We start from the raw sequence: 21,163 nt of genomic DNA, 5'->3' as shown, positions 1-21,163 counted from the left end.
GCCGCTCAATATTCCATTTAATCAGTTCCCTCCGATGGACGCTTAGACGATTCCAGTCCTTCCCTACTTCCCACGATGCTGCCTGCCACCAGCAACCATGTTCACACCTCACCACGCATGCGCGTACAAGCACATGTGTGGCCGTGGACATGGGGAGGCCGGGGCAGAGGTACACGCGCCTCTGAGGGACCCAGCCCCATCCACGCGCCTGCTCCCTCACGGCCACTGGCGGTGGGTTCAGCACACTTGGAGATTTCGGCCAGTGCAGGAGCTGGAAGCAGTGCTTCCGTGTTCATCTGCATTACCCTGCTGGGACCCAGGACAGTGTCCTTTCATCGCTATTTCCCTGTCAGTGTACTCTACCAGTGCCATGCTTTTCTACTCCATTTCTGTATCAATTCACAGAAACTTTTTATATAGCCGGGAAATGAGCCTCTGCCTTTTCGTTTATTTTTTTCTGACTGTGCTTATGGCGTTTGTGGCAGCAGGTGGCTTTCATATTTATATAAATCCAGCCGTCTACCCTTCCTCGGTGCTGGGGTCTGGATTGCAGAGCCAGGACTCCCCTCTCCCTTCCCAGGCTGTGCGGCGGCCCTCGGTGCCCCCGGCTCTCACCTATAGAGACATCCCATCCAGCAAGACTACGGAGGAAGCAATGCCCGCTGGTGACACTGAGCCGAGGCTCCTGTCCCAGCCCTGCTGCCCTTCGCTCTCATTCCGACCTCCTCTGCCCAGACTGCCGCGTCGCAAAATCCACATCTAGGGCAAGTGCACTTTTAGAAGGAAAAAGTGAAGACACTGAGCAATCTTCCACTCCTCAGGAGAGTTCCCAGCATCTGTCACAGCCAAAGGCCCCCGAGAAGGCATCTTCAAACGGCCCCGGGCCCGGCCAGTGCGGCTCCTGGGATGGAGCGTCATTCTGTGCACCCAAAGGTGGCAGGGTCAACTCCAGGTCAGGCACACACCACATTATGAGTTCGATCCATGCTCAGGGCACCTGTGGGAGACAACCGATTGATGTTTCTCTCTCTCTCTCTCTCTCTCTCTCTCTCTTTCTCTCTCTCTCTCTCTCTCCCCCTTCCTTCCACTCGGAGCTAATGAGGTGGAAAAGAGGCCATAGCTCAGGGTCCTTGAACCGGGACCTCTCCTTCCTACAGCTGCCCTGCTTCCGGAGCCCTGACCTCCTGGCACCCGGCACACCTGTGGCTCCCTGCCAGCGCCCCGTCACCCCCGCACGGCGCCTCGTTCCTGCCGTGCTCACGTTAAGAACATTTTATTGCCCCTGGTTTTCATTATTAATGAAAAGGGACCAGAATGATCTTTCTTAAAGTTCAGAGAGTCTATAAAGACAAGAAGCTGAAATGCCATTTTACTCGTTCTGGAGATGGGCGGTACAGTTCTGTCTTGTGGCAAAGTGAAAGCAGAGGAAAGCTAAGTCGGAGATCACCCTCGCCCCTGCGTGCCTTCCCAAAGGCAGTGGTGTGACCCGCCGGCCCACCTCCGCTAGGCCCACCCGAGTCCTCCCCACACGCACGGCCCAGCGCAGGCTGCCGGGAGGAGTGAGAGCAGGGCGCGGGGGCGTTGGGGGTACCAGAGCCTCTGCCACCATGCTCCTGAATGTGGAGGAGGCACCTACAGAGGATGGAACGAGCTCACTCCAGAGATGCAGAGGCCAGGCAGGGAGGTGGGCGCGTGGGGACGGCAGGCAGGGGAGGGGTCCTCGCAGGTTCGGAGGAGGCCTGTGCTGAGACCTCAGTGAACATGAGGGGCATGAACCAGCTGTTTGGAAGCCCTGAGCCCCCAATCTGGGAGCAGATGCCCCGAGTGCGAGGTCGGGCCCTGGCTCCACCCCAACCAGATGACTCCCGAAAACACGCTTCTCCTCCCCCAGAAAGCCGACGTAAAGGACCCGGAGGCAAGGCAGCGGCGGGAGCCGGCCAGCCCAGCTGGTCCCGCCGCCCTCATGGGGGCTGGAGCCCCGGTGTAGCCAGCCTCTCGGAGCCCCCTCAGCTCTGCTCGCAGGCCGCCCGCACATTCACTGATGAACGGAGCGTCCGCCGTGAGGCCCAGGCCAAGGCCCGCCCGCCAGGCCCGCGCTCCTCGCAGCCGCTGCTGGGCTGAATGCACTGGGCGACGGGGACCAGCTGCCAGGTCCTGGGGCTGAGCTGGGGACCTGGCAGTGGTCAGACACGCCGACCCAGCGCAGCGCCTAGCAACCACAGCGCTGCCCGGAGCAGAAGCACCTGGGCAGCCGGTGGGCAGAGGCACGCCTGGGCCATGCCGTCACGTGTGAGCACCGAGGCCTCTTCACACAAACATCCTGTGAAAGGCAATCCCCTACTTCCCAGGCTGCAGCGCTATCGGCAGAGTCATCTGCAGGCAGGAAGGACACTGAGGCATATCTATGTCCTCGCTCACAGATTAAAAATATGAGCGCCAATTAAACTGCATGAACTCAGAGGTACAGAAATAGACCCGTGCTTATATGGTCAACTGGTTTGTTACAAAGAGATCAAGGTTTGAGCTGAGACATTTGGAAACCGATAGAGGGAAAAAGGACCTCAACCCTCACACCATTCACAAAAATTACTCCACATGGCTCACACACCTGGACAAAGAAGCAAGAACTATAAAGCTTCAGTAAGGAAACAGAAAAGGATCTTTGCCACCTGGGGCAGGCAAAGAATCTTAAGATACAAAAAGTATAAACCATAAAAGGGAAAAATTGATATATTGAACTTAATCAAAATTTTAAACTTTTGCTTTTCAAAAGGAACTATCCATAAAATGAAAAGACAAGATATAGACTGGGAGAAAATATCCACAAAATATGTCTATAATAATAAAAGCGTAATATGCTAATTAGACCGGACAGCGGAACAACCTACCAGACGAAGCCTGGGCTGCGAGGGCTGAACCCTTTGCATGAATTCTGTGCATCGGGCCTTCAGTCCTTTATAATAAAAGGCTAATATGCAAATGATTGTCACGCTCTCACACGTAACGACGGTCAGCAGGAGGCTGTGTGCCCAGCAGGCGCACAGGTGGGCAGGGCTGTGTATGCGATCGTCACCAGGAGATGCATGGAGCTCCTCTCAGACCCTCCCCACCCCATCCCTGGGCTCCCTCAGGTGGCAGCAGCGGCTGGCTCCCGCCTCCCTCCATGGAAGTGGCATGGCTCCCAGTGGCTCCCTCGGGCACACTGCAGCTTCCACTGACTCCCATGGAAGTGGCAGGTGGCCTACTGTGCGCGATTTTGCACGCTGGGCCACTAGTATCTGATAAAAGACTTATAACCATCTATCTATCTATCTAAAAGTCAAGTGACCCAAACAACCAGAACAACCGGAACCACTGGTCCCTATGACTCGATGGGGGCGAGGATGGCAGGCCAATCTCCTGTGGCCCTTCCCCCTGGCTGGCCCTGCCCCTTATCAGTCTCGCCCACCTCCCACAGCCCTTCCCCCAAGCTGAACTCCACCCGTGCACGAATTTGTGCACCAGGCCTCTAGTAATAAAGAATTGTTACAATTAGTTAATTAAACACACACACACACACACACACACACACACACACATACATACATACAAGGTGCCCTGGCCAGTTTGGCTCAGTGGATGGAGTATTGGACCTTTGACTGAAGGGACACGGGTTTGATTCCAGTTAAGGGTGCATACATCAGTTGCAGGGCAATCCCTAGCCCTGGTAGGGGTGCATGCAAAAGGTAACCAATCTATAATATGTGTCTCTCTCACATTGATGATTCTCTATCTCTCCCTCCTGCCATTCTCTCTAAAAATCAATGGGAAAAATCATCAAGTGAGGATTAACCAAAAATAAAATTAATATTAAAAAAAAAAATAAGGTGATTTTTAAAAATAGGCAAAAGATTGGAAGAGACACTTTACAAAAGATATATGAATGGTCAATAAGCACATGATAATATGCTTGACATCATCAGTCATTAGAGAAGTACAAATTAAAAGGACAATAAGATCCTATAACATACACATTAGAATGGCTAAACTAAAAAACTGAGAATACCAAGTGTTGTCAAGGATGTGGAGCAACAGAAACTCTCATACATTGCTGCTGGAAAGGTTAAATGGTGCAACCATTTTGGAAAATAGTTTTACATTTTTTTATGCAGTTAATTAAACATACAGCTAAGGTAAGACCAAAGCATTCCACTCCTAGGTATTTATCTAAGACAAAGGAAATCATATCTGCATATAAAAACTTGTATGTCATGGCAGCATTACTCATAATAACCCCAAAATGGAACCTGGTCAGTGGATAAATAAATTATGGTATATCCACACAAGAGACTGTGGGTAGGGAAGAGGGAGGTTATGATAAAAATATGTGTAGCTCACAAAACCTAAAATATTTACTACCTGGGCCTGTATGTATAATGATAAAGAAACCGGACACAAAAGACTGCATAGTATATTATCCTATTTACATGAAATTGTCTAAAAGCCAGAACTTTAGTGACAGGGAGAAGATTGCTGGTTGCCAAGAACTAGGTGGTGGGGAGAGGACTGGTGTAGCGGGCACAGAAAAAGTGTTTGGGGTTATGGAAATTTTCTGTAATATAATTGTAGTGTTGGTTACATAAGCTATAATTCACCTGTACAATTCATCAAATTGTACACTTAAAAATAATTGCTCTTACTGTGTGTAAATTCTACTTCAAAAAAGCTGATTAGACTGAAAAAAAAAACTCAGAGGAACCCAGAAATATAAAACTGCCACATGACCCAGCAACTCAAGAGAAATGAAAACTTTCACCCAACAAGACCGGCACACAAAAGTCCTCAGCAGCAGTTGGCCAAACTGGAGACAACCCACTAGTAATGTCCACCGACTGGTGAGCTAAGAGATGGGATGGGGGGCATCCACACAGTGGAATTCTAGTCTGCAATAAAAAGGAATGGAGCACTGCTACATGCCACAGCACGGATGAAACTCAAAGAGATCATGCTTTGAAAAGCAATGGGCCTCAAGGAATTGCATAGTGTACGATTCCACTTAGTTGAAATGTCCAGAAAAGGTAATGTCACAGAGACAGACAGCTTAGTGGTCGCCTAGCTCTGGAGGTGAGGTGAACAATAAGAGGGCACCATGGATCCCATTTGGGGGAGAAAAGTGCCCTAAACCGATTTCAGGTTGTGCCACTTAGTAAAGTTATTAAAAATCGTTGAATTGTACACTCGAAATGGGTGAGTTTTAGGATATGTAAAATATATTTCAAAAGTTTTGTTTAAAAAATATCCAACCCAGACCCATGTATATATAAACAACTAATTTTTACTCAAGTGACAAGTAACTCAGTGCTGGCACGATTGGATATCCACAAAGGGCAAAACAAATCTTAAGCCCTAACAGGTTTGGCTCAGTGGATAGAGCATCAACCTGCGGACTGAAAGGTCCCAGGTTCGATTCCGGTCAAGGGCATGTACCTTGGTTGCAGACACATCCCCAGTAGGGGGTGTGCAGGAGGCAGCTGATTGATGTTTCTCTCTCATCGTTGTTTCTAACTCTCTATCCCTCTCCCTGTAAAAAAATCAATAAAATATATATATTTAAAAAAACAACCTTAAGTTTCACCTTACACCACACACAAAAATAACAGAATGAAACAGATCTCAACATGAAAGCGAACACTATAAAACTTCTATGAGAAAATCTCTCCAACCTTGGGTTAGCAAAGGCTTCTTAGGACATAAAAACCCATACATTGCAAAAGAAAGAGGAAAGATCAATGGATGTCATGACATTTAAAATCTGCTTTTCAAAAAGCAATGTTAAGGAGGCATGGGAGGAAGCAAGCCACAGCCTGAGAGGAAATACTAACAATACACATGGATGAAAGAGCCTGAATCCAAAAAACTTAAAGAACTCTTCCAGCCCAATAATTAGAAGAAAATTAAAAACGGGCAAAAGACTGAAACAGACACGTCCCAAAAGAAGACATGCGCATGCCCACAAGCACAAGAAGATGCTCACGTTATCGGCCGTCACAGAGACGTAAGCCCAGCCACTGTGAGACACTATGACAAATGAAAAAGCCGGGCGCCACCAGCTGCCGGGAGACCTCTCACACACGCTGTAGGGAGTGCGAAACGGTTCTACGGCCACTTTAGAACACAGTGTGGCAGTTTCTTACAAAGTTAAATTACACTTAACGTATGACCCTGCAATTCCACGCCTAGGCATTTGCTGAGGAGGGGGAAATATACAAAGATCTGTACACGAATATTCATAAGAGCTTTCTTCGTCATAGTGTGAAGCTGGAAACAGCCCCAAGCCCATGCCCTGGCGAAGGGATAAACACACCGGTGCGTCCACACCATGCAATGCCACTGGCAAGAAAAAGGAACCTCTGATCCGCACAACTTGGACGACTCTCAAAAACATCATGCTGAGCGACAGAAACCAGACACGAACGAGTACATACTGTATGATTCCATTTATATCAAACTCTGGGGAAGATAAGTCTAATCAGAAGCAACAGAAAGCAGACCAGTGGCTGCCGAGTCCGGGTGGGCTGGAGGGGCTGGCAGCGGGCACAGGGAGCCTTTTAGGGTATTGGGAGGTTTTACAACGTGGTGATGGCTCCCGGAAGCCCACGCTTGTCAAAACTCAAATCGCAGAATTAAAATCGGTGCATTTTCTTTTCTGCACATTAAACCTCAATAAAGCTGATTTTTTTAAAAGTGTGTCCAGAGTTTTTTTTAAAAGGGAGCTCCAGGAAGTCAGAGTGACTGAGAACAATCCCAGCAGAGTAGATTCGAAGTTCTCTCTCTGCTCAGTCAGCAGCTTGAGACCAAGGAAAAAAGCAAGACCTATGAATTCCAATTCAACTTTTAAAAATGCATCCTGTAATATCTGATACATATAAAAGATATCATTTACATACGTGATGAAGCATGGTAATAACATTAGCAATCCTAGACCCACCTATTTTACCCGGTAGAACTTTCCAAACACCAGGAAGCTCCAGGTGCTCTCCACCCAGAGGCAGCCATTATGCTAAATGTAGTGTTTACTCTAACTCCAACTCTCCAGGAGCTAGGAGAGCTGGGAACAGGCCCAGGGCCAAGGACTAGATTTCTCCGCCTCCTGACAGACAGGTGTGACCACATGACTGGGTTCCAGCCAATGGAGAGAAGGCTGTTCGCAGGAAGTGTCCTCAGAAAGGAGCTGGCCCTTTCTCCACGCCCCGCCCCCCTCTTGCAGAGGGGACAGTGGGGCTGAGCAGCCACCCACGGCACAAGCTGGGTGCCCTGGCCAGGTGTCAGGGAGCAGAGCCTGGGAGGAGCTGGGGCCTGACATCGAGCCTGCACTGCCGAGGTTTACAAAACAGAGAGCTACCTTCTGTTTTGTTTAAGCCTCTTTTATTTCGGGTTTTGTGTTATTTGCAGAGGAACCTTATAAAACACACAGGCTGCATTGTCAGCACAGCCATGATCCTGGCTGCCACCAAGCACAGACTCTTTCCCGGCCTAAGAGACCTAGGAACGGCTCTGCCCCTCCGCTCTTTCCCCTTCACCCGCCCGTGCCACGATCCACCCCGGGCATTACCTGGCACAGCCCTGGTGAAGCACACGGCCATCACAGCGGGCAGGGTGGTGGCCCCTGAAAAACTATTTTAAGCTGTTTCCTTAAAAATCAGAGAAGTTTTTTATGTTTTTTTTTCATATACAAATCGGTAGCTTTTATGTAGCAAACAGTGAGATTTGTGTGCTGAAGTGGCGGAGGGAAACGGGAGAGAAAATGGGAGGCTCCCACTTCATTTCATGGTGGGATGTCACTGGAGAGTGGCTGGCACACACCAACCCGCCCGGCCCTCACTGCACCCCCAGAGATGCTCTCCTTCCAGCCCTCCAGCTCCAGCCCGCTTCCTCCAGGCGGCCTCACCTCGCTGGTCACACTCCACCACACAACCCGGCGTGGACTGGGCCACGTGTTTCCCCAAACACTGCGCTTCCCGCACGTTCATCAGGGCAAGGCCTGTCCTCTCTCCACAGCCCGCACGGCCAAGCACTCGGGAGGCCGCCCGGGGCTGCTGGTTTGGCTGAAGAACATTTCCATCACCATTTATCCGTCCAACAAGTGTTTCTGGAACACCTGCTAAGACAGAGCCTCAGGTCATTGATTAAATATATAAAAAGCCTCTGAGCTCCAGGAGCTCACAGCAAATAAACATTCCAGGGCATCGTGGTGGGAGTAGGGGCTGGCCAAGCCGAGGGGGCCGGCCACCCTGGTGCCCCCTAGCTGAGTGGAGGCATCTGAGACGCTCCCTGTAGGAGAGGAGCTGCCCGCCCAGAGGAACAGTAACGGGCTGGCCCTGGGCAGAGGTGGGGGGGGGGAGGGGGAGTCCTGACTGCCTTGTCTATACCCTCCCAGGGGCCTTCCCTAGCCCCCTGCAGCATCTGCCCAGGTGACACAAAAATTTTAACACTGGCCTAAGAATAACATGGTCACATAGATAATACTGCCTCCAAAACAATTAATGATGCGTTTCACAGTAAAAACCCATGTGTTTGACTGTCTTCCAACAGCGGGTCTCCCATCTGACACTCCCATCCCAGGCTGGAGCTGCTCAGCAGCACCTGGTTTGCCTGGAGGCTCTTGTCCATCCTGTCTGCTCACTGAGCCAGTCGTCCCCCAGGTCCGGCTGCCCCTTCACCTCCTCTGTGCCACTGGCCTCACCGGGCCGAGCTCAGAGCTCAGGCCCTGCTGCATTCACTCATCTGCCTTTCCCATCAGACAAGAGTGGCCGGCGAGCCTGGTCAGCCCTCCCGCCCGGGCCTACCACAGCCGGGCACCTAGCAGGCCTGCCGTCGTGCGTGGCCGCTCAGTGAGTTAGGGAAAGGGTATAAGAGAAACAAACTGAGAACACACTTTCTCTCCCACGATTTCTAATGAAATGTCAAAACCTTTCCCCGACCCCATTTACATCCTATTTTAAGAGGCAACTGAAGCTGTAGGTCTGTCTCTGAAAGGCCTAAGGAAGAAAATTATTATTCCACAGAATTCACACTGGCCCTGCCTCCGTCTCAAAGCTACCTTGCTCCTAGTCTTCTGGAGGAGAGAAGAGAAATCGGCTTGGAACGAATCAATCAAGCGAACATTGGTCAGGACTTTCCGTTCAGGGCCGCGCACGCACACTGACTCCTGCTTCCAAATCGAAGAAGAAACCAGGTGAGGAACACGGAAAGTCACGTTTCCTCTGGGTCCGGCCTGGCTCTTCCTGAGCTCTCCAGGGAAGGGCTCCTCTGAGCCTGACACAGGGCTTTATTCTCACACCACGTGACACAAGCTTCCCCGGTGCTGCCCCCTCCCACCTCCACAAAGCCTTCTGACCTCCTCACTCTCCTCTTCTGTATTCTAATGGAATTTTCTTGTCTGAATAATTAATTTGGCATTAAATCATTACTTATATTATTATCCTTTTCTTATGAGTTCATCCTCTCTCTCCCAGAGAGCCTGTAAGATCCTCAAAGATCATGTTCCAAATCCCACCATACATCCTGAGCACACAGTAGGTGCTTCCCAAACACTGAGGAACTGACCATTCTGGTAGGTCTCCATGTTCTCTTTGCTGACACTGGCATTTACTAACACCTCAAGTTCAACCACAACCACCAAAGAGCAGAGATACCAAAAGAAGCACCGAGTAGGACATCTGTCACCAAGCAGGAGGAGGGGCCAGCCCAGAGGTGACCATCCGGGGCACTGGGCTCCTGGCAGCGATCTCGGAAAAGCTACCCTTGCCCAAGACGTGAGCATTTGGGGCTGAGCCCAGAGAATCCCGTTTTCTAGCCTTGGGCTCAGGGAGAGAATGTCCTTAAAAAGTCAAGAAACATGCAGGGAAGGGCTGCCTGAGCCCCAGATGTAAACCGGCAGGAACACACATGAATGGAGGCCATAAATCCCTCCCAGGACGCAGACAATGCCTCGGCGATAAGCATGCAGATTGCTCACCTAGTTCAGAAACTCCCCTGAGTTTGCTTGTAATTAAGGGGGTTAGAAAGGTAAAAAAAAATATATAAACCCAATTAATCATTTAAATATTTAAAGTCAGATTTCTCCTCACTCCAGGATTAGTGTATTTCATAACGCCGGCGCAGACAGCCCTGCTTTTTACTGGGGTTCATTTTAGAGCGTGTTTAAACTCGTCAGGTTGAGTGATGCTTCCAGCAACTAATCGCATGTCAAATAAAAGATATTTTATGTAATAAATTACTGCTACAAGTAATTCAAATGTCATTTATCAGTTTTATTATCAGTCAGGCAAAGTCTTCTTTCTCTATATTAATCAAAATCAAGCTTTTTTTTTTTTTTTTTTTTTTTTTTAAGGAGCAGTTCTGACACCTCTTGGCAAAAGTACAGAAGGGAAGAGGCAGCGCCAGCCCGGAGCGGGAGGGGCGGGCAGGGCCGAGAAGGATGACCCTCCCGGGGACACTGGAGCTGCAGGTGTTTAGAAGTGCCATTCCCATTGTTTTTACACCAGCGTCAGCGCAGGAGCGAGTCTGTCTCTATGAAGATGTATTTTATTTTTAGGGCTGGGAGACTCTTAAAAATACTCCTACCTAAATACCTCACCGGGCAATGCTTTTTCTCAGAGCGATCGGACAGGGGATGATTTAAACCCTGAACTGCCCCTCCCCGTCCCGGGCTTTGCCTCGTTCAGAAAGACGAACAGCTTAACCCTTGGTGTCCACTCACAGGAGGCAACGTGGGATGTGTTAGGCCAGAACACTCTGTTCTGAGCGAGAAGTTTTCAAGTAGCCGGGAGACCTGTTTGGTATTAGGCCCCAGAGGAAACAGCTGGAGTAGAACAGATGTGCATCTGAGAAACTTCTGCACCCCAGCTGCCACTGCCTGTCCTCGGCAATCCCACCCCCCGGCGGGGCCAGGGGCAGCAAAGGGAAGTGTGGGGACTTGTCCCTGGTTAAGAGGGAACAGAGAATGGTCAGTGACCAAAGCAAGCACAATGGTGGGAGGAATGCTGGCGGGAAGGAGGAAAGAGGCCCAGGCCGACGGGCAGCTGCTGACTCCAGAGCAGCAGGACAAGGCTCACCTCGAGGCATGTTCCTCTCATCTCAGCCACATGCCACCAGTGGTTTGTCAGGCAAGGCGACCACGGGTGAGAGCACGTGAGTGTGTGCTATCTGGCCTCACCCCTTCAGCCTCATCCACAGAGAAAAGCAAGCAGCAGTCAAAAAATGAGAGCTGGGCATGCACAGTGAGCGGCTCTAACCACTCCCCAGCCCTGTCTCGCACAGTGATCATCCCCCCCCCCCCCTGGGGCGGAGCCAGGGAGGATGGCAGGGTGAGCCAGAAGGGAGCTCCAGACCATGTGGCAGGGGTTGAAATCACGCCTTATAAAATCTAATCGCTAACACCGTTTTAAATCATGTTTTAAAAAAATAAAACTGCCAAGACAGACAATTATACAAAAGACATTTTGAAAGACAACAAATGCAAGGCTGAGTTACATTAAAGACACAAAACTGAGCTATTTTTCATCATGTTTGAGTCCATTTTCACCTTTTTAGACTTTGTACAGGTGACTTAAACCAGGGGTTCTGGCTGTATTTGAGGTGTACATTTATTTACTAGTTTAAAGAACCTCAATTCCTGAAACAGGTTTTATTTAAAAACAACACAATTCCTGTAGGCCATGGTCTCATGTTATAATTAAACATTACATACAAAAAGGACATTTACATCTAATCTGAAATTTTCTAGCAGACTGCCACTGCATAAATATACATGGGATAGCCAGAATAAGGGAGGGAGGGAAAGGAGGGAGGGAGAGGAGGGAGAGAGAGAGGGAAGGGGAGGGGAGGGAGGAAGAGGCAGTCTAAACCTACTAATATTAACTTTAAAAAATAAAACTGGGAGGCAAGTTATTTTAGCGAGCAAACGAGAATGCACTCATGAATCCAAACTTCATGTGCGTTCCTCTTAGAGCAACAATAACATGCAAAAGCACTGCTCTAAGAGAATGGAAACTGAGCCAATGCGTGTTTTAATAGATTCTTACTTATGACCATAATACTTGACACAACACATTAATAAACTCATGTATCCTGGTCCCTCGTCTCTTCTTAAACCTTTGTCACAGACTTCAAAGTGTGTCTAGAAGGTCTGGGTGTGCCACATTTGTCTGGAAAGAACCAGGAGCCGCTGGCTACGCCCCCCAGGCCCCGGCTTGCTGAGCCTGGGCGGGGAGCGCTGCTCGGGGCCACAGCCCCGAATCCGATGGAGGAAGCGGGAGCCGGGCGGTGACTTACTGTACGGCTGCGGCATGAGCTGAGGGGGCTGCACAGGAACCGCCGGTGCGGCTGCGCCCAAGGCCGCGGGCTCGTCGGCCGCCGTGCCCGACCGCTGGAAGGCCACATCGATCTCGTCGTCGGTCAGCCCTGGGGGGGAAGAGCACACGATCGCAGGTGAGGGCCCTGTCCACTGCCCCTGCCTGCTACAGAATCTGCATTGAGAAAAGGCCCCGAGAGCCACGGGACGCCTAGCATCCTGGGAAGTTGCCTCTCCGATTTCGGATTCTCTGGAACCTCTCTCAGTTGCAATTTAACCTTAAGCGACAGAATATTAGCCTCAACACTGCTTCCAAATGTGGCTCATTCAATTTCCTTAATTTATCCTTGAGTTTATTGCTGCTTTTGAAGTCGCTCTGTACTGCAATTCTCCATTCTTCCCCTGAAAACAGATACCATCAACTGCAAATGTGGCTCATTTTAATCTGTAATGGTGTTAAAAAAAAAAGAGGGGAAAAAACTAACAATAATGCATGAAAACAGACAGGGAAACAAAAAACTAATTATTGGGTGAGACGACTAATTAGTCTAGATCGTTTCTGAAGACGGGAATAATTTGCTTTATTTTATGACAAATGCAGAAATAAAAAGAAAAATCAGGACTGACTGTGATTAGTATGAATGGGATATAGAATGTAAAGAAGAAAATAAAACAAGAAAACAGATCAAAACAAGGCCAGGCCCAAACTTTGAGATGATTATTACTCTAGCCCATCACAGGCTGCCTATATCGCCTTTGGCTAGTTTTTCATTCCTCCTTTTTTTTTGTCTACACCATGCTGCACACGGGACCTGGGGAATAGCAGGGCGCCCTCTACAGTGGCTACAGCACGTGGAGGGGATTTGCCCAAGGAGGAGCCCAGGGAGGAATGAAAGGCAGGTGAAGATCCAGGCGGGCCCCATTTCCGGGGGGCACCTGGCCGGAAGCTTTTCCCAGGCAGCCGGGGGCGCTGGCTCTGTGGGAGGAGAGGGGGCACCAACCAGCCCAAAGCGTGGCACCCAGTGGGGCATTCGGTGTGAGAACAACTCCCCTGTGTGGCCCGCTCGGAAGGTGCGTGTGTATGGGAAGGTGGTGTGCAATCGGAAGTAAGTGCGTGTGCAATCGGAAGGTGGTGTGCAATCGGAAGTGCATGTGCAATTGGAAGGAAGGTGGTGTGCAATCGGAAGTAAGTGCGTGTGCGATCAGCAGTAAGTGCGCGTGAGATAGGAAGTAAGGTGGGTGTGCAATCGGAAGGTGCGTGTGCAATCGGAAGTAAGTGCGTGTGCAATCGGAAGGTGGTGTGCAATCGGAAGTAAGTACGTGTGCAATCGGAAGGTGGTGTGCAATCGGAAGTAAGTGCGTGTGCAATCGGAAGGTGGTGTGCAATCGGAAGTAAGTGCGTGTGCAATCGGAAGGTGGTGTGCAATCGGAAGTAAGTGCGTGTGCAATCGGAAGGTGGTGTGCAATCAGAAGTAAGTGCGTGTGCGATCGGAAGGAAGGTACGTGTGCGATCGGAAGGAAGGTGGGGTGCAATCAGAAGTAAATGCGTGTGCAATCGGAAGGAAGGTGGGGTGCAATCGGAAGTAAGTGCGCGTGCGATCAGAAGTGAGTGGCGTGTGCGATAGGAAGTAAGGTGTGTGTGCGATCGGAAGTGCGTGTGCGATTGGAAGGAAGGTGGTGTGCAATCGGAAGTAAGTGCGGGTGCAATCAGAAGTAAGTGCATGTGCGATCGGAAGGAAGGTGGGCTGCAATCGGAAGTAAGGTGCGTGTGCGATCGGAAGGAAGGTGCGTGTGCGATCGGAAGGAAGGTGCATGTGCAATTGCGCTCCAGCCACGGGGGAGGAAAAGGCAGGTGGGAGGTCGCCGCTGGTCCACGGTAAAGCGCTCCGACCGGCCGCACTGTTCCGGGAATCCCATCTCCACTCCGGCCACAGCACGGAGCTTTTAAACCAGAGCCTGGAGCTCTTCCACTTCTGGTCAGCCGCCCTCCATTAGAGGCCCCCGGCGTGGTCTAGCTGCCCCTGGGGTGGGTGACGTAAGCACGGGAGGTTCTGAGGATCAGCATCTTCCGAGCCGGCCGCACGTTCCGTGCCAAGGGGCTACTAGATGGAGGCCATTAATACCCTGCAGCCCGGCGCTGCCGGCTCCGCACCGGCTCCGCACCGGCGTGAGTGGGCTGCAGCCACCCCGACTTTTCTGGGGAGAAGGCCTGAGCTGTTCCAACCGGCCCGGACCCGCTCCTGTGCTGGGCGGCTGAGCTGTGGCCCCATTAACACTGCGGCTCCCCCTTCTCCGCGCACCGTGGAGCGGCTGGCAGGCCGGCCACAGCTCTGTGAAGCCTCTCAGCAGATTGATGGGCAGATGGAGAGGCTGCCAGGGGGCAGGAGGGTCATTTATAAGAGCTCCTTCAAAATGCAAAGGCAGATCTGAGTCTATGGGGCGGCATGGGGTTCGTCCCTCTCCCAACCCTCCCACTGACTGCAGAGGGGCTGCTTTCTCATCATCTCACCCCCAAGCACAGGGGCAGCAGAGACAGACAGCCGAGGAAACACTGAGAACACTCTCCTCCTAGACAGGAAGGGAACCCCTGCCAGGGTTCCAGCAGGAAAGATGCGGCTCTAACCAGCCGCAATCGGCCACCGGGGAAGCGGCCGTGCGCCGTCAGCACAGGCTGCGGGGGGTCACCGTGGGCCGCGGAGCTGCGCAGACCTGGCGGTGCGCGTGCCTTGTCAGCCGCCGGCTGCAAATAAGGATAATTTTCCCAAAAGGAGCATTCAGTTGCATTCTCATTTTCCCTTTTGGCTCTTTCAAATATAAACAAGTACGATAATGTTTAACGCTGGGGAAATATACAGTAAGTTGCAGGCTGGGCTGAGGCCCTGAGGCCCTGAGAGCCAGAGTGGTTAAAGGGACAGGACTCGCTGTCGCTGCCCGTTGTTCTGCCCTCTGGCTCGGAGCGTTGCCGAAGCCCGTTTTCCCAATAAAACGTGTTCCTTGCGTTATTGCAGCCGAGCCCGGGAGTGAGGCCGCAGCTTAAAGGGCATCAGCACATCCTCCCAGGCTCTTGTTTTTCAGAGGCCTTATCATCTGATGCCCTAAATCCACATTGGCTGGGAGACTGATATCCTAGTCCTCCGAGAGTCAGGATTCTGATTTAGTTACATAAAGTGAATCATTTTTCTTCTTCTTCTTTTTTCTTTAAAAAAAAAAAGCATTTTAATGATCTCACTGAACAATATAATTTCAGAGCTGAACCATTATCCCAGTCATTGCCTTCATTTAACAGATTAAAAAAACAGAGGCCCAAAGAGGGTGAAAAATGTGCTCAAAGCACCCGAGCTGAGGGCCTGGGACTGCCGGTGACAATGGGCTTCCCGCCTCCAGCACAGTGGCTCCCACACAGTGCAGTCCCATCACAACTGCACACTGAAGTCTTAGCTCTTCAGTATCAGGGAGGAGGTCTACACAAGGACCAGACCTCTTTTCTCCCTTCCCCATGTGACACCCCGCACAGCGAGGGCCCACGGGTGCTGCTTCAGGGCTTACCAACACTCACAGGAGCCTGGCACCTGGGTCCTCTCTGCAATGCCCCCTGGGCAGCTTTCTGAGCAGCACCGAGTGACGAGGACAGAGTGACCCGATCTCATCCTGGTATTCTAACCCCAAATAAGCCCACCCTGCACAGTGCCCCCTCCTCTGGTGTGTCCGGCTCAGGGAGGGTGGCCAGGGTCAGGACTCGACAGGTGACCTCTCGGGTGAAGCAGCTGGGCCTTGGAGCCTGAGCGGAGGGATCCTCTCTCTGAACCCCCTGCTCTCCCGGTTCTGGGCTCCTGGTGCGAAGTGGCTTTGTCCTCAGGGATGAGGTGCCGCCCCGAACCCCACGACACAGCCAGGTGCACCCACTCCCGCTGAGAAGCACGGGGAGCTCGGAGTGAGATCCTGCAGGATCCAAAAGGTTAAAGGGATAATAAAGGGAACTGCCGATGGTAAGTGGATTATATTTGGCTCTGACGCTGAGGCACAGGCCACAGTAGAAAAGGCATCTCTTTGCGTTGTTTACCATCACCCTGTCTAATGCAGACCATTTTTTTGTTGTTGTTTTAAATAATCTCATGCAAATTAGACACACACACTTCCTTCCAGTTGATTGCTATCTGCAAGAAATAATCTAACTACCCAGGGACGGAGCAAGGGCTGAGCTGAGCAGAGATGGAGCTAACTAAGGGTGTCAGTCTTCCCCTCCCGTCTGCCCAAGTCTTCCTCTAGCTGCTACCTTAGGGAGAACTAGCCAATTTCATTAAAACCTAGAATTTTCCAGCTGGGGTGAAACTGCGTTACCTGATATCACTAGCCCTGTGCCTGCGTGCGGGGGCTCCCGCAGTGACCTCACCTCCGCGCCTGCGGACTCCAGGAGCCTCAGCCGCCCCCATGAGTGGCACTGACAATTTAAACTATCTGACAGGGAGCAAGCTCAGGAGGTCCGGCCCCATCCGCTCACTAGCTTCGGGCAGAGGCGGCAGGAGGAGCCGGCGTCTGGCTCGGAGGCTGTCCTTTTGCCTGTCCGGCCACAGCAAAGCCACTCTGTTCAGACCCCACTGCGCACTCCAAGTCCCAGCCCTGACCCCCAGTTCTCTGGGAATTACCTCCAAAAACAGCTCCCTTTACGCAGAAGCCGGCCAAGGACTTCTTTTCCAGCACTTTCTTCAGGGAGGGGTCCCTTTAAAAGCACAGGCAAGTGAGCACATTCTATCGACCACTGGAGTGAGTGCTTCACCTGCTTATTTTTATCTTCGGAAGATAAACAAATGTACTTTCTTTTTCTAAACGTTTTGTTAAGATGCAAACAAACCCAAACCGGGCGGTGGACTGTGAGCTGCAGGATGCAGGTCCGTCCCCCCCCTCGCCCCCCCCCGGGGCGCAGACAAACGGGCACGGAGGAGGCTGGCTTTTTCTGTGGCACCGGCTGTGCGTGGGCTTCTCGGGGACCGCAGGGCACTGCCACGGGGCCTGGCCCTGAGCGGGTGGAACAGAAAGACGGATGACAGTGGACGGCAGTGTTCTCTGCCTCTCTCAGGTCAGGCAGCCAGCAGGACAGAGGGTCAGGGAGAGCGGGGACATAAGCAAGATAATGAACGCCTGGCAGCACTGGCCAGCCCGGCCCCAGGTTTATTAGGGAGCAGGGCCAGAGGCTGGTGGCAAAGGACGGCAGTTTCGGGCTGGCCACTCTGGCCAGCGTCCTCCCCATCACAGTCCCTGTTCACAGGCTCAGGTGATTCACGGAGACCAAGCAGGGTGACCTCTCAGAACAACTATTTTCTGCCTGGGCACACTCTGGACGGAGAGGAGGCAGAACTGGCTAAAAAAGATTCCCCAAATTAAAAGAAAAATCAACTCTCTCAGCAAAGGTTAGGGGAGGGGAAAGGGAAAAAGTATTTTTATTTTATTTTATGAACATTTTGTTGGAACAGAGGAGTACAATGAGGACTCTCAGAGCCTCTAAAAGTCGTCAGGTGACCTGTAGACCCCTATTTCCCAGTGCCTTGTATAAAATTGAATTTTTTAAACATAAATTACACGTAATGACGACACTGTAAAAACTAACAGTAATGGAAAGCTGTGCTGTATTTCATTAGCCTGTATTATTCCGTGCCACCTGATCCAGCCGGGCCTTGTTTATGAGTTAGTGTGCTAGCAGATGCCGATGGAAGCATTTGCTTCGACCTTGCTCTTCTCATTGGGGCATGAAATTACGACGGCAGCACCTTGATATTACAGCCATAAATACAGTAAACTGCAAATTTAAGCCAACGGCTCCTATTGTCTCTGAACATAAAGCTGATCGGTATTTATTTAAAAGGAGAACAAAAAAAATATTATATATCACCTTGTTTATGGGGCCTCCTCCACCCACTTCCTAGTCCCCTCCCCCAGCCCCCGGCCTGTCTCATTCACTTGGTTAAAATATTAAGCAAATGAGCCAAATGCTTTTTCTGCTGATTAACTCTCCCCAAGTAGCAAAAACAGTTTTTGAGAAACTAGTGCCGAACATCAGCAGCCTGACGAGAGAGTTTTTATGAAAACTGCTGCGGAGCGGGCCGGCCCGGCACCCTGACGCCGGTGGTGCGTTCGCACAGAGGTGAGCTGTCCCTCTCCCCGCCGAGGGGAGTTCCAGCAGCAGGAAAAGTTGCCGAGGATGCCGAGCGCGGTGTCCTCTCAGTCCCCTTCCGGACCCGGTCGGTAAAAATGCTATTTCAAAAAGAAGCAAAACTCTGCCTCCTGCCACCGAAGGGAAGGAAGAAAAATATCTGACCCGGGATATAATTCTCGTCGCCACGCAGGGAGCGGGGCCTCTCATTAAAACTTGCGCCAATCCCCTCCTTATCCCAGTGAACCATAAAGACAATCTATCCTTTAACTGCAGTAGACGCGCAGGAAAAATAAACACAAAGACAAAAGGACACCGGCCATCACCAGCCCGCCGCCGAGGATAAATCACGGAGTAAAAGGCCGGGGCAGACGCGGCTCCGCTCCGGGTCTAACGGGAAGGCTCTGCGCTCTGCTCAGCGGGATGAGCTCTGACTCTCAGACGAGAAAACCCAGCCACGTCCAGGGAAGGATTCGTGGAGTGAGTGTGCAGACAGCAGACACACAGGCAGCTCCCCGGCTCCGGCCGGAGCAGCAGACAGAGGGACGGGTTGGTAGGGAACTAAATGGGAGTTTGGGAGAGCAGTTTCACTCCAAACCCGACAGGCGGGGGTTCGAGGATCCAGGCCCGGGGGTACCAATGAGGAGCCAACTCAACCAAGACCAAACTTTCGGACATTCATTTGTGACGTGTTACTGCACCGGGACGTCCTCCCCGGAGCCCTGGATCACTCCGGCCGCACGGCCCTGCTCCCCGCTTCCGCTCAGGAGGAAGCTCCTGAAATTTACGGCGCCCCCGGGGGGCAGTGGAGCCGGTGAACGAGACCTGCGAGCTGCCCTCCGCCCGCACAAATTGAGCTCTCTCTCCCCCAGGAAGGGCTGGGAGGGCCTCCCATCAGCGGCGTGGTGTCTATTTTTAGGTCTATAGGGCGTCGTTCTTTCTCCTAATCCCACTCTGCTAACTTCCAGACAAAAATAAAGAGGGTGACTTTGGTGTTTGATCACCAATTCCCAGGGATTAACAGCAGGGCAAATACTGCCGCCGCTGTCGGAGACGGCAAGGTGGGGTCCTGCCCACCATGCACGGACCAGCCCGGGGAAGGCACCCTCTTTCGGGACGAAGGGGTACGGTAACCAGGGTCACTGCTACCCGAAGGCCGAAGGTCAGGTGAGCCAGAGGCGTGCTGGGCATACGAGAAAGCCAAACTGACAAACACCGTTCACTATTCTCGAATCTTCCTCCCGTTTTGGAAGACGCAGTGAAGTGTTTTGTTTTGTTTTGTTTTAAATCACCTTTGACAACCAAAGAAATTCAGGCCTGGAAGAAATGTCGGAGCTCATCTGATCTGCCTCCTGTTCCCTTTCTTTTCTTTTCCTTCCGTCTAACAGATCAAAGAGCCGGGCAGCAACTAACCCACAGCCCACCGGGCCCAGAGGCAGGACCCGAGTCCAGCCCAGGGCTCTGTTCACTGTGTGTGGGACACAGACAGACACACACACACACACACACACACACACGCAGAGAGAAAGCAGCCTGCCATGCCTGCTCCCCTTTGCTTTCTGCCACAGCCAACACACGTTAAATAAGCAGTCTGAATCAACCACTTCCCAAAACAGAAAAACAAAAGGAATATACAGAGCAAGGGGAAACCAGGTGAAGGTACATGGGATCGCTATGATAATAAAAGAACATAAGCATACACAGATAATAATTTAATTTTTAAAAAGTTTTAAAAAAATTTTTTTAAAAATCTGAAGAAAAAAAGAACATAAGCATACACACATACAAACACATCTGTTTTCGTTGTGTGTTTTACACATAAAATCTAGATGAGAAACGGGTAACTCTGGTCTGGTGAGGAGGGGACTGTTGCTGGGGACCGAGACTGAAGGCAGACTTTTCGTGCACGTGGAATATACTTCTCATGCAAAAAGATACGTTACATTTATTTTTAAGAACAAAAACATATTTGGGGGCGGGAGGGTCCTTAATCCTAAACAAAATCATTTGGAATGGTTACCTTTTTCTGGAAGAGAAAGACCAAGACAGAAGAGGAGGTGTGCCGGAGTGGGATCAGAAGGGGAGCCCACAGTTTCTGATCTCGCTTAACCCATGGTGGCTGTAAGCTCCGCAGCCACGTACGAGGTGGCGTTTAAACCTGGTTTGAAAAGGCAGGCACCTGCTCCATTGTGACACATCCTGGAAGAAGTGTTTCTCCCAGCTCTAAATATTTGCTTCACCAATGGCAGTGTTTCCATCACGGCCACAAAACAAACATTTGCTTTGGGATGTTTCATGTGTCACCCGAACAGCCCGATTCAGGAAACAATCTCCTGCGGGACACAAATGGGGGGATGGAGGATTTCTGCTCCCGAGGAAAACCCTGTCGCTAGAGTCCAGGGCACCGAGACACGGTCTTCGGTCACTTAGCTGAGCGCCGTGAAAGTTCCATGCGCACCTCGGGTTTTGTTTTACATCTTGAATCTTAAACATGCGATCAGAAAGGTTATTGTTTGGTATTCAACTTACCTCCCTAGAGTTACTCACTGCCATGTTTAAAGTTCTCATATTAATTTGATATTAACACTTGAAACATACTATGTGCTGGTAGGTCAATACCTAACTTACTTTGTCACCACCTGTTTGTGTAGCTCAGGTGAAGCTGGCATTGGTGGTATAGTCAG

At 51.1% G+C, this 21,163-nt stretch overlaps 1 protein-coding gene across 6 annotated transcripts in view; it reads right to left on the bottom strand.

Annotated features, from left to right (window-relative positions):
* The window catches only part of PEX14 (peroxisomal biogenesis factor 14), a 128,955-nt gene that overhangs the window by 10,858 nt on the left and 96,934 nt on the right, over positions 1 to 21,163 (bottom strand). For 4 of the 6 annotated variants that reach the window (XM_036461075.2, XM_036461077.2, XM_045570610.1 and 1 more), the window contains one exon: positions 12,316 to 12,444. The exons of the other annotated variants lie outside the window; for them this stretch is intronic. In XM_036461075.2, the coding sequence (XP_036316968.1) occupies positions 12,316 to 12,444 (129 nt within the window). The remainder of the gene's footprint in view (positions 1 to 12,315; positions 12,445 to 21,163) is intronic. 6 annotated transcript variants of the gene reach the window in all.

The sequence above is a fragment of the Pipistrellus kuhlii genome, unplaced genomic scaffold (assembly GCF_014108245.1).
Source record: "Pipistrellus kuhlii isolate mPipKuh1 unplaced genomic scaffold, mPipKuh1.p scaffold_m20_p_34, whole genome shotgun sequence".
Classification (NCBI taxonomy): domain Eukaryota; kingdom Metazoa; phylum Chordata; class Mammalia; order Chiroptera; family Vespertilionidae; genus Pipistrellus; species Pipistrellus kuhlii.
This window is presented reverse-complemented; position numbering and strand designations above follow the sequence as displayed.